Raw genomic sequence first — 12,738 nt, forward strand, 5'->3', positions numbered from 1 at the left:
ATGGTAGCACAAAGCATTAAAATGCCTGAAGAAGAAGTGCTTTATTCTAATGTGAGGTTTATAAAAGCAAAGAGGGAGACCAATGGTGAGTCTGTATATTCATCTTTCTAATAAGTAATAAGATTTCTCAGAAAAAAAACTCTCAAAATAGCAGTTTCTTGTGGTTTTCTTGTTTTATTTTTTAAGTACAACCTTGTAGGGAATTTTTAAAATAAAATTTATCAACAGACAAGAATTTCTAACTAACTAAGAGTCTGGTTTCATGTTTTGTGTTGTAGAAAGAGCTTCTCCAGCGGCTAATCCCACTTTCTCTCAAGTCAATATTTCAAGGACTCAGCCGTCCACGACAGAGGTGCCTGGTAGGTACAGACGAGGTTTTATTTAACAGGAGGATGAACTTTGAACAGCACTCAGTATCGACCAGGAAACAAACAGTCATCAGATAAATCTATTTGTATTTTTTACTTAAAAATAAAAACATGTTCTTAAGTCACACAGAGCGCTGACTTTGGAAACTAGTTTATTTATATGGCAGCATTTCACAAAAACAGCCCCAACAATCAATAAAGACTCTACAAGGAAGAACCCAGAAGAAGGGAGCAATCTGCCGTGACCGGCTTCAAACATTAAAAGTAGTACTGAAAAAACAGAAAGTTTTTTTTAATCTAAAGTTTAATAAGGTAATAGAAGGTAATAAGAGAAATTACATGGACAGAATTTTATTCAATGGACAGCGTTCCCGTAAAAGGGAAAGAAAGATGTGCATTTGTTTACTAACAAACTTATAGTGGTGTCGTAGACTGTCAGTGTTAAAATGATGGAAATAAAATTGATATGGATATTGTCTACATGTAATTATAAACATACATACACACACACATATATATATATATATATTCGCCTATTTTATAAAGCCAGAAAAAGGCCAGAAAAAAGGAAACTGAGAAAGTATCTTTAAAGGAGTTTCATCTCACTTCAAGCAGTGAGTAAAGGTAAAATATAAATATACAGGAGCTTTCAGGATCAAAATCACAAAGTGGATCATAAAAATATTAAAAACATAAAATCAAACATTTACTCAGAGGTTTTCTTGTGTTCTTTTAACATTTCTCAATAACTCTTAATCTGATGCTAAAGTAGGAGCAATGCTGGAAACCACAGGAAGTGAAGCGTTGTGTTTGAGGTTGTTTGGTTGAGGAGTTCTCAGCTAAAGCTATTTCATGTCTTCCTGGGTGGTACTTAGAGAACCAGTAAACTGCAGATCTAATGAAAGTCCACATGAAGGACTACAGTCTTTATATCTAATATCAGCTACATAAAATTACCTGGGTTATTGTGTTTTATTTTCTAAACTGCCAGCTGTAAGAAGCATCTTATTTGTGACTCTTCTGAGTCAGAAATTCTTGATCACACCTTGTATATTCTAAACTCACGTTGTTGTGACAGCAATCTGTACACGTTTATCTCTCATATCTGTGACATCTCTGTCTTTGCTAACTCTTCAGAGCTTCCTCAACGAGCAGAGCTGAGCGGACATTCGAAGCTACTCTCAGAGAGAGCGGTCCTGCTGGTTGTCATTGCTCTCCTGGCTGCTGCTGTCATTGCTCTGTGTGTTACCTGTGAGCGCTACAATTTTAATTTTCTTTCATAATATTTACAAGGATAGTGTTCTAAAAAAAAATTAAATGAGGGCAAAGTGATAATCTTTCTGTTTAACATTTCTCAAGTGGATGTGTTTACTTGTTTTAACTTTTTAGGGCTCATGTCATAAAATACTTTTTTTAATTTAAGGAATTCAAACATCTACATGTCTTTTAGTTTGCTGTTGACTGATTTCTTTGTTTTTTGTCTTACACTTTTTTAAATCAGCATTCAAGCAAGGACATCACAGAGAGGGAAGAAACAAACAGAAAGGTAAGCATGTGAAACTCCAAAGCTGCAATGCTGGATCGAAGGTGGATTTTTTCAGACATCTAAACTCTCATTTACAACGTTCACAACAGCTGATCTTACATGAATATCCAAACCCTGTTGTATAAGACTTTTGTTAATTTCTGTTCAGTATTTGAAAAACAGAGACATTCTTGATGAACAAGAGATTAATTAAAAAAAAAATTGTGCTAAGAAGCTATACAATACAGTATAGTCCACATGTCCACAGTCTCCTGAAATGAAAAGTAAGTTTTGAATTTTGTCTTTGACATATTTGTACCCTCTGATGATGATTAAATAAACATTGATGGACTGACAGAAAGAGGAAGTTAGAATATAAACGGAGGACAGAAGAAGCCTCCTGCTGCTCCCAAACCACACGAAGACGAGTTTAAATCAGACGGATGACAGTCCGATCCCCTTTTTTCCCCAAAATAGAACCAAAACCATGGAGCACGGTGCAGCCTACATGTTCACAATGTCCTGATGCAAAAAGTAAATTTTCAAGTATTTTTTACATTTATATTTTTATATTTTCTTTTTATTACTTTTATCCTCTGATGATGCTTAAAGAAACATTGACTGTTGGAGTGACAGAAAGAGGACAAAACATGAACAATGACGTTTTCCGCCAGACTGAAGTTGTTGTTGTAATCTCTTCAAAGATCAGACGGGTTGTAAATGTGAAGATGGCTGGGAGAAACATAAAGGAAAGTGCTATTATTTCTCCATCGCTAAAACCTCCTGGAACGAGAGCAGAGGTGAATGTGGAGCTAAAAAAGGAGATCTGGTTAAGATAAACAGCAAGGAGGAGCAGGTATAACACACTGCTGCAGATTCATGTTCTCATGTATTTTATCACATCCTGCTGTTTCATCATCTCATAACAGAAACATCTCAGAATAATTTGAATACAAATTCTTTCAGGAATTCCTGGAGAGTAAAATAAAAGGAACCAATAACTCTGATGATAAGTTCTGGATCGGACTGATATACTTAGCTAAAAACAACACATGGGTTTGGACGGACGGATCACCGCTGAACACAAGGTTCAATTATTGTGAAAATATTTGTATTCATTTCCAGAATGAAAGTCACCATTTTTTACTGAACATCTTCTGTTTTGTTTTAATTCTTAGTTTGACCTTTTGGAAAAACAAAGATCAAGACTTAAAGAATGGGACAAAAGGGGCAAATCCTGATGAGCAAAGCTGTTTAAGGCTGGAGGCAAAAGGTGGAGCTAAGCTTTTGTCCTGCAAAACGCGTCATAGAAGTATTTGTGAGAAACAAACAGTGACTGAACATTGTAAATGTGCAACTGTCTAAAGTTCAGTCAGTCTATAAAAGAGTGTCAGTAAAAGATACAGACGTTGGAGTTGCGATTTGTTTACAAAGTTAATATCTAAACTGTATATCTCTTCTAGATTTGCTTTTAGTAAAAAATAAAATATACTTGAATAAATCTGAATAACATATTTTGGTGATTTGTTTTTATTAACAGTATTGTTGTGGTGTACGGCGGCGTTGCTGCTGTGGAAATGAAAAATTTGCCTCATTTTTTCATTAAGAAATTTATAAAAAAATACAAAAACTTCAGTTTAATGGAAGAGTTTGGTTACCATTTATCCAAGTTTTATGCTTTATAAATATAATATAACTAACTCATATAATATATATTAGTTGTACTGTATTTTTGAGTAATAAATACTTTCATCTTGTTGGTGTTACTCTCACACGTTTCCACACAAGAACAGTTCATACGAAGAAGAAGAAGAATTTACTGTGTGGTTTCAGTGAACACTGTCATACTTTTCTCAGTAAACGATCCCTGCTCTAAATCTAAGCTAAATATACCAGATGTCTAAAAGATATCAGCTTATTGACCAACAACTTATATATATCCTAAAATGACAGAATGTTTCATTGATGTGAATTTAAGGAAAATTTAACTATTTAAGCACGAGGAACTCTCAGTCCTTTAAATTCATCAACACGAAGATGAAGAAAAACAGAGCTTCAGTGAGACGTGAGTGTTGATCATCAAACAACCACTAGTCTGAACAAAACTTCCCAGAATAGAAGAAAAACATGTATCCTGGAGTAAAATATTTTTATCTGCATAAAACTTAGTTGGCATGGTGGTGCAGTGTTTAGCACTGTTGCCTCACATCAACAACATTCTGGGCTCAAACCTTCCTGGGCCTTTCACTGTGAAATTTGCATTTTCTCTTCCTCCACAATCCTAAGACATGTACGAGGATTAGCCACTGATTCTATGAATTTGCTTTCTGTACAATTTTATTTAATTTTTTTTTGTCAGTGAGACTAGGAAGTTTTATTTAAGTACCAGCAAACTTGAGGCCACTTTCAGTGTTTTAAGAATACTTGGTGAAATTTAAAGAAAGAATAGAACCAGTCAAGTGTTAATAATGAGGCGAAAAGTGAACTGAACTGAATTTCCCGGAGTAACCCACCCGAGGGATTAATAAAGTTTTATCTAAACTAAAAGCAGCAGTGAAGGGACTGACTTTTTCTCACGTCACATGATCAGATAACAAAATGTTTCCATTACACATTTGTGGTAAATGTTTCCAGACCATGAAACCCAGAGCAGATAAATGTTTACTATCAATGTAAAACTTGACACGTATACTATTCATGTATCACGCAGTATTGCTTTAGTAGCAAAAAATGTCAGTATTTAAAGTTTTGAAAATCAAATTCCCGATATCTTATAGCTAACTGCAGTTGTATCTTTTAGATGAGGGATGCAAAGCTTCACTTATCTTTTCTCTGTAAAGCCTCAAATTAACTTTCATTGATTAAATATTAGGGAAACCGACATTGACATGAATTTCATCTTTGAGTTCAAAATAAACTAATATTATTTCTAAGATGAGAGAAATGAATGCAATATAAAACATTACTTACAGGTTTGTATTCTTACATTATCATAATTAACATTAACAAAAAGAAACGCCGTGCTATTAGGTCAAGCTGTCCCAAGTGGTCGTGGCAGCCTCTCAGCAATTGACATTTATTAATTCTGTCTTTTTTTCGGTTCGATCCCAAACTTCTTCACCAAACATCAGCCCAGCTGTTCATCCCTGGAAGTATCTTCCATTTGTATGTAATGTCCGAGTTCCTGGTCGAACTGGTTTACAAAGATCCTCTTTTATCATGATGAATATCTACTGAGTAAATTTCAATTACTTTATTTTGGCTAAATTTACCACACTGCCTGTGCTACTAGCTTGCCAAAAATTTCTCCCAACTTTCCAAACTGTTGAATCCACTAAAACATAAACATGCGGCCAAATTTAAGCTAACACCTGAGTGTAAGATTACTTTTGAAGATCTCCAGACTCATCTGCTCTTTTCACCCATTCTAGGACACCTACAATTAGACCTTCCCTTTGTTTACACCTACACCTGTGATGTGGGCCTGGGATTCACATTCATTCAGAAAATAACAAAACAAAACTGGAAGTAAAAAAGTCCTGATGACTTGAATATGTCAAACTATACTGTTCCAGATTAGCAGATTAGCAGCAAAGATTATCACCTTTAGAAGCAATAACCTCATTATTAGTAGTATATTAGCAGTAGTAGAAGCAGCAGTATGACCATCAGTCTCACTCCGCTCATTAATCTCTCACCACAGTACCACAAGCTGAGCAGGCACGTGCAGAGGGGGGGGGCTAGAGGGGCTTGAGCACCCGCCCCTTTCCTGATGGGTGCCCAAAGTGCCCTTTTGTTGAGGCAACTTTTAAAAAAAAAAAAAAATTTTAATGTGTGTGTGCGTGCGGAGTCTTGTCTGTGCCCATCAACAATAATATTTAACTATATTAATCACAGTTTTGCTAAATAAAAGGATCTGGCTTGCATCAGTCACATGATCACATTTAACCAATGATCGCCCTTGACGGCAGAACGCGCTGGTTACGAGCCGGGAACGAGCTCACAAAGAGCATGCGCATTTTTAGCGGTCCGGAGCTGTAGGAGAAACATAAGTTAACTCAGAGACACAGTCTGATGCGACAAAACCAGTAAGTAGGTGTACAGCGTACACTGTAGTGTGTAGCACCCAGGAGTATTGGCTTATTACGTACACGTTGGTAAGCTGTCTTGTTGCAACTGACGAACTGAAACAAACGAGCGTGCTGTGTGTGCAACAGCGCGACAAACATTACCTGTCCTTTTATTAACTGCACAAGTAGTGCTGGTCACAGCTGCTGGCTACCTGTGTAAGGCTGTCATGGGTCTGTAGCTCTGTCACCGTTTTAGGGAACATATTTAGTTTTAAAGTAAGTTTCCGGGCTTTTCCTGCCTTTCTGGAGGGATTATATTTCACTAAAAAATGATCTAATATGCATGTTCGCAATTATGCATTATTATAATTATAATATATTAAAAACACACGCTGTATTTTAAAGAACATACATTAAGAAGCAGATTATATTAGATTTATATTTTAAATAAGACAAAATTTGGATTTTACAGCAGTAAAATGATTGTATCTCTACAGTTTAAAAATGTAATAAGCTTTGTGTGAAACAAATGGAATCATCATAATGACATTATTTCATATTTATTACTTCCCCCTCCTCATTGCTTTATTATTGTAGCTCTAGTAATAAATAATAATAAAAAAAAGATTCTGGATCAGCACCATGATGCCCATAGTATATACAGTATTCTGAAGAAGGTCTAAAATGTCCCTGTGTGTGCGTGCATGTGTGTGTTTTATTTAGATGGATTTTTAAAAAAAAAATATTACTCATGATATAACATTGTCCAGACATGCCTGGTAAGGACATGAGGAGGAAACAGCAGGAGCTGTGTGAGGCTACTAAAGGCAGTGCTATAACATTTTTCTGTCATCATTTTATTATAGATTAAGTGCAAGAGTTGTTAAGTGTGGATAATTAAATTATAGTTTATCGCAATAGCAAGTTGTGCCTTGTTCTCACATAGACAGCAAGTGGAGAGTGATATATGAAATGATGGGATGGAAGGAAGAAGAGAAGCAAAGAGTGATTCACAGGCAGAGCCTAATTTATTTTTCACAGTTTTTTGTTGCCTTATGGTTCCAAGTGCTGTCACCAATCTTTGCATTTTGTTATTATCTCATGATACTTGTTTAATCAGCTACCATCTCTCCTATGGACTTTTTACTGTCTACAGTCTCAGATCAACACAGCCCTGCCCTCCAGCACTATCAGCAGCAACCCCTCAACAGCTAAAACATTGGCTACGTTTGCTTTGCCTTGTTGCCCATATTAGATTCTTGATGAATGTGTGTTGTTGTTATTCAGCCTGGTTCAATGTGCCCCTTTTTAACTTTGAGCACCCGCCCCTTTAAACCTCTCTGCACGGCCCTGCTGAAGTGTGTAGTTTGGCTGGGCCATTGCAACATGTTGACTATTTTCCTTTTCAGAATTGTTTTGCAGATTTGCTGCTGTTCCTGGGATCATTGTTCTCTCTGCGTTACATTTGACTCTTGAATACTTTGGTGTACAGAGAAGTTCATGGTTTAAACAATGACTGCAAGGTGCTCAGGTCCTATGGCTGGAAAACAAGTGACTTACACTTTGGATAACTGTCCTGCTACATCTCTGTGCTGTATTGTTTTAGTTTTTCTTATGTTTTGCTTTCTGTTAATCTTGGTGAATAAAAGCCTGGTTAGTCTGCACTTTATCTCTGCCTCAAGCCTCCTATTTTAATCCTGCAGATGGTCTTGATTCAGTTATTAAAGCTCCATCTAGAGGACAGAGGCAGCAGCTACAGTTTGTACATTAATGGGATTGTTTTTTCAGGAGCTGGGCCCGGGCCCTTAGTTCTAGTGAAAGGAACTCTTAACGTTTCAGCATACCAAGATATTTTGTACAATTTAATGCTCTTTGTGGGAAGAGTTTGTGGCTGGCCCTTCCTGTTCCAACATGACTGCTGCCAGTGCACAAAGCAAGGTCCATATAGACATTTATAAGTGAGTTTGGTGTGGAAGACTGACAGAGTCTTGACCTGAACTCAATAAAACACCTTTCAGATGAAAATGGGATGTCACTCAAGTTCATTGTTGTCATACGCAGACAACAATGTAATGGTAAAAAGAAAACTTTGGAGAGCAGTTGTGACTTCATGACTACAGGATGCAGTGTGAGTGAGATTGACAGCTAGTAGTGAAAGAGGAAAGACAAGAGTTCAGAATACTCTGTCTCTCTTGAGCTTTCGCTGAGACCACAAGACCAGTAAAGGTAGAAGATGACCTGAAGAAGATAGTGGGTTATCAACCATGCATGCATGTATAGTTGATTAAAATGTAAAATCCACAAGTTAAAAGAGAGTCCTCTCTGGAAAATGATTATATGGTTTTTGTCTTCTGAGTTTTTCCTGTTTTATTTTGAAGGCTACTTTTTCTTTTTGTTCCTTATCCACTGTGAGGTTATATTTTGCATTTAGTAGCTCTCTATGCCTAATTCCTGGTGATGTCAGTTTTTTGTCTGAGCTCTTGGTGCTGAACAACTGGAAAGAGGAAGGGGAAAAGAGATGAAGGTTGTGAGTCCTGCAATCAAACTCTGGAGAAGATTGCAGCGCCTGCAGGGCTGTGGTCCTTGTGCTATTTTTATTAATTTACAAAAGAACAGTAGTTTCCATGAAATGTATAAAAATGGATTTTGTGAAAAGTGTTATTCAAATATGAGGAAGTAGACTGTGGTGAAAGTCTCCTCCCTGTTATTATGATTCATGAAAAAGTTGTGAAACATGAAAATTAGGTACAGTGTTTCTTTTGAACATTCTAAAGAGAGGTAAGAGCAAACATAGCTTCAGGAGAAATATCGCCAAGTACTTGTGTTTTTCTGCTTTTGTCAAAAGCTTCAGTAAAACATAAATCTTTATTAAAGTACTTCTATTATTCAGAGACAGCTGGACTAACGCTGAACTCAGGATCTTTAAGCCTGAAACGATGAGCCATTCAGACAGCGATGTGGGGGAAGGTAAAGACGACTCTTCTTTTGTTCTGTATAAAAGCTGTTTGAACATAATATGTTTATTCTGGAATAAAAACAGGATCATCTGCACATATCTTAAAATCTATCATCATGCTGCAAGTCTAGATGATGATATTTACTTTGCACATTTGCAAAATACAAGCATTCAGACTTTGTTAAGCTTTATTGATAGGAGAAAATGCCAAGACAGACATTTAATTGTAAGTTTAAAGTAACTTAGAAAATGATAAAAACAGGAACGATTGGGGCTTGTGATGTATTCAACATGTAGTTATCCCTTATTTAGCATGTCAGTGTTTCTTTGCAGCTGTGGTCCTGCAACCTTTAAACGCTATAACTCATAAATACTAGATCATTACTAATAAATATTACAGTCCTTTTACCTGTACACAGCTACACTATTTTGTGTTATTTAATTATTCCACCCTCTGTCTCCTCTAAATATTCAACAGACGAAGTTTTTGAACCTCAACATGAACAAGTAAACAGAGGGTCAATGGTCACCACAAAAATAGGGGCGGTGGTGGTTGTCTGTGTTCTCCTGGCAACTGCTGTCTTTTTGACGTTCTACTTCTGTGAGTTTAAACACTTTTATTCATAAACTTTATTTAAAATCAATAACATTTCTGATCTGCTTTAAATTACCAAAGAAACAGAATTTATATGTGCTGTCAGCTCACAAATGCACTGGCCATCTTCTGACTTCAGCACTTTATTGCAGCCACAGGAAGTCTGTGAAGAGACGATTTCACGCTCATCAAATACAAAATCACATCTGACATGAAAGATACTTGAAAGTCAATACACAAGACAATTCACACACACACAAGACATGAAAACATTGGCAAGAGTGTAGGCTTGCAGCTCACATTTAATTAAAACTAGCAACAAAAATTGTTATAGACAATATATGTGACTCCCTACATTTTTCTTTTTTTTTCATTGTGGCATTTTAAAATGCTGTTTCATCTCCCTGAAGAACACCTACTTCCTCAAAATGTCTTGCTTACCTCATGGCACACCCGTTAAGAACCACTGGGCCAACATACAATAAAGCTTAATGTCATTTGGTGTTAGTGTTGATAAGCTTACAGGTGAATGAGGGATCGCTTGGAATAACGTTTGGTTGGTGCTACATGATCTCAGTTTGAGTCACATCATTTGGAGACAGACCTGCTGCTGCTTCACTCTCTCTGGCTCTTTTTGAAATTAAAGGATTTGATGGTGTTAAGCTGTGCTGAGTTATTTCGATTGTGTCACTGATTCTGCTTATAGCTAAATCATTCTTAACCTGTTCATTGTGTCTGCGCACATTTCTTTTGACAGAAAGTTGCTAATGCAGTTAGTCTGTGTAGGTGACTGAGTCCAAGTGCAGGGTGGGCATAACCATTTTGCATCATTTGTCTCAATTATGATACATATTACAAGAAATTTAAAAAAAAAAATGCAAAAAAACAAAAACACATTTTCATTCAAGGCTTGCAATTGCCCCTCCTGGGGACTCAGTCCTACCTTCCCCTGCACCCCTGCAGTATATTATAAAAACAGCATGAATCAGTCTCCACGCTTTAAACATCTACTGATCTGGATAAAAGTGATATACTACCACTATGGGTTTTTCATTTGTTCTGATGATTGCATTAATGCACAATGGTCTCTATCTGTAACATGAACTTCTGTCACTATCTGTGAAATTGTAAACTACTGTACATTAGTGCTGTGAAGTACTAATGGTGGAATTGAAATTGCTGTGAGGCAGCAATGCTAACCAATACTTGTGCATAATAAAAGTTGGATTGTACCAGCTGAGGTGACACTTAAGTCTATATTAGTGTTTAGAAAAGAACACTTAACTACAAAAGAGGGTGCATGGTTGTGGGTGAGCAGCTCATCACTAATAAATAAGTTTCACTGTTATTAAAATAGTTTTTTATTCCCGGAATTAAAAATACCAGTTTTTACTGAAGCTATTATTGTTTGTTTGTTTTTATCTCTTAGGGTGATTTACTGGAACAACAAAGAACCAGACAACTGGTTCCTCATACCAGCAACTGGTATGAGGAAAATCCTGATGGAGAAGTCTGTGACAGGACGGAGGTAAAAGGTGGCGCTCCTGGCCTGAAGTGTTGGTTTGATAAATGGTGCACTATACCTCAAAGAAATAACTTAACTGGACAGTTTGTATTCAGTTTACATCAAGTTCAGCGTACAAAACAATCTAAGTACAGGGTAAAGATAGTGAAATGACACTTTTCAACTCTGATGTCACCAACTCTTAAAAGAAACTACAAGGACAAACTTAAAGAGAAGTGTTGAATAATATAACATGGAAAACCTATCCTTCTAATTGCTTTACCTGCTTAATCAGGTTAAACATTTTGGTGGGGGGAGAAGGAGGGGGAGGGGTGTAGTCCCAAGTGTCAGAAGGCGAGCGGAGGAGTACGCCCTCAACAGGTCACCAGTTACATGCCAGATATATACTTGAATAATATTTCGTGTCTTATATCTTTTGTCTTCATTCACATTGTTATTATGAGCCGCTGTTCTCGTGCTTTCTGTGAAACAGTTTCCAACCATTTATTTTGTTTTTTTCTATTTTTTTAAGCTTTTGCAAAAACTATTTCCTGGAAGAGTTTGAATGACACTGATCCAGAAAAAACTATTGTGCTTGATGGAAATAAACACCTCCAGTCTGCTGACTTCTTGTCATTGTGTTTTCAATATTTGAAAATAATGTGGTTACTGATTGCTGTCAGACCTGTTGAATCAAGAAAATCACTTAAAGCCATTGACATCTATCAGTCTGGAAATGGTTACAAAGCCACTTCTTCGGCTTTGGGACTCCAGTGACCACAGTGAGAGTCATTATACACAAATGAAGAAAGCAGTGGGGAATCTTTCAATTAGGGGCCAACTTACCAAAATTACTCCAAGAAGACATCAACGACTCATGCATGAGCTCACAAAAGAAGCCAGAACAACATCTAAAGAAAAATGAACTGACGAGACAAAGGCTGAATTTTTCACACAGGGCCAAGTATTTGGCACAAAGTTTTTAAAAAATAAAGTATTTTTTTAACACGTCCATGTAAAACATAAATTTTGAACCATTTGCAGCATTTTAAATGAGGACAATATTAACTAACATTTCAATAAGCAGAGATCATTAGAAGCAACTGAACATGATTTATTGATATACAGAAATTAATTAAACTATTTGGTGATTAGATTCAGATGGGCCATGACAGCAAAATTGAATCCCAGTGGTGATAAGAATTAGGGAAGTACTTCCCACAGTCTAGACGCTAGTGATGGCGATGAAGATGGAGGTTTGGATGGAGCCTGAGTAACATGGGAGAGGAGGTGGGTTGCAGGGAGGCGACTGCAAGGGAGAGTGACAGATGAGCAGTGAGATTTAAAGCATGCCAAGTGGAGGCTGATTGGCCTGAAGAAGGCAGGCAGAAAGATGATTGGATGTGAGCTTAACAGCATGAAAGTGATGCAAAGCATCCAAATCATCCAGGAAGCAGATCGATGTGTGACTACAGATCTTCCTTAATGAACTTACGTATAAGCTTCGTTTTTGTCTGGTAAGACAGTGAAATTGCCATGTCACATCAATGACCCGTCTACAAATTGAACAATTTCAGAGTTCCTCAGTGAAAAATTGAGAAGATTTTCAATATCTTATCTACAGTACATAAATCAAACGATTCAGACAATCTTGAACAAACTCTGTCCACAAGTGGCAAACCTGAAAATCCATGCATGGACTCAGGAACCCTTCCAGAAA

The 12,738-nt window shown here is 36.7% G+C and overlaps 1 protein-coding gene across 1 annotated transcript; it reads left to right on the plus strand.

Annotated features, from left to right (window-relative positions):
* Nucleotides 1-3,258, plus strand: LOC146609322 (killer cell lectin-like receptor subfamily B member 1A). The gene is made up of 7 exons (XM_085346793.1): nt 1-85; nt 279-359; nt 1,506-1,619; nt 1,870-1,914; nt 2,598-2,749; nt 2,860-2,981; nt 3,072-3,258. The coding sequence occupies exons 1-7, from the start codon at nt 1-3 to the stop codon at nt 3,256-3,258; spliced, it is 786 nt and encodes a 261-aa protein (XP_085202919.1).
* Nucleotides 3,259-12,738: the final 9,480 nt, after the last annotated feature.

This window comes from Diplotaxodon limnothrissa, linkage group LG22 (genome assembly GCF_057381915.1).
Source record: "Diplotaxodon limnothrissa isolate DT_005_m linkage group LG22, D_limnothrissa_male_GT1.1, whole genome shotgun sequence".
NCBI classification, from domain to species: Eukaryota; Metazoa; Chordata; class Actinopteri; order Cichliformes; family Cichlidae; genus Diplotaxodon; species Diplotaxodon limnothrissa.

Bases quoted from the DNA above. Each gene is read 5' to 3' on its own strand.
- LOC146609322 (XM_085346793.1), top strand. From the start codon at position 1: ATGGTAGCACAAAGCATTAAAATGCCTGAAGAAGAAGTGCTTTATTCT. The intron at 360-1,505 runs GTAGGTACAGAC...CTAACTCTTCAG, and splicing joins GTCCACGACAGAGGTGCCTG to AGCTTCCTCAACGAGCAGAG. The intron at 1,915-2,597 runs GTAAGCATGTGA...ATCTCTTCAAAG, and splicing joins GGGAAGAAACAAACAGAAAG to ATCAGACGGGTTGTAAATGT.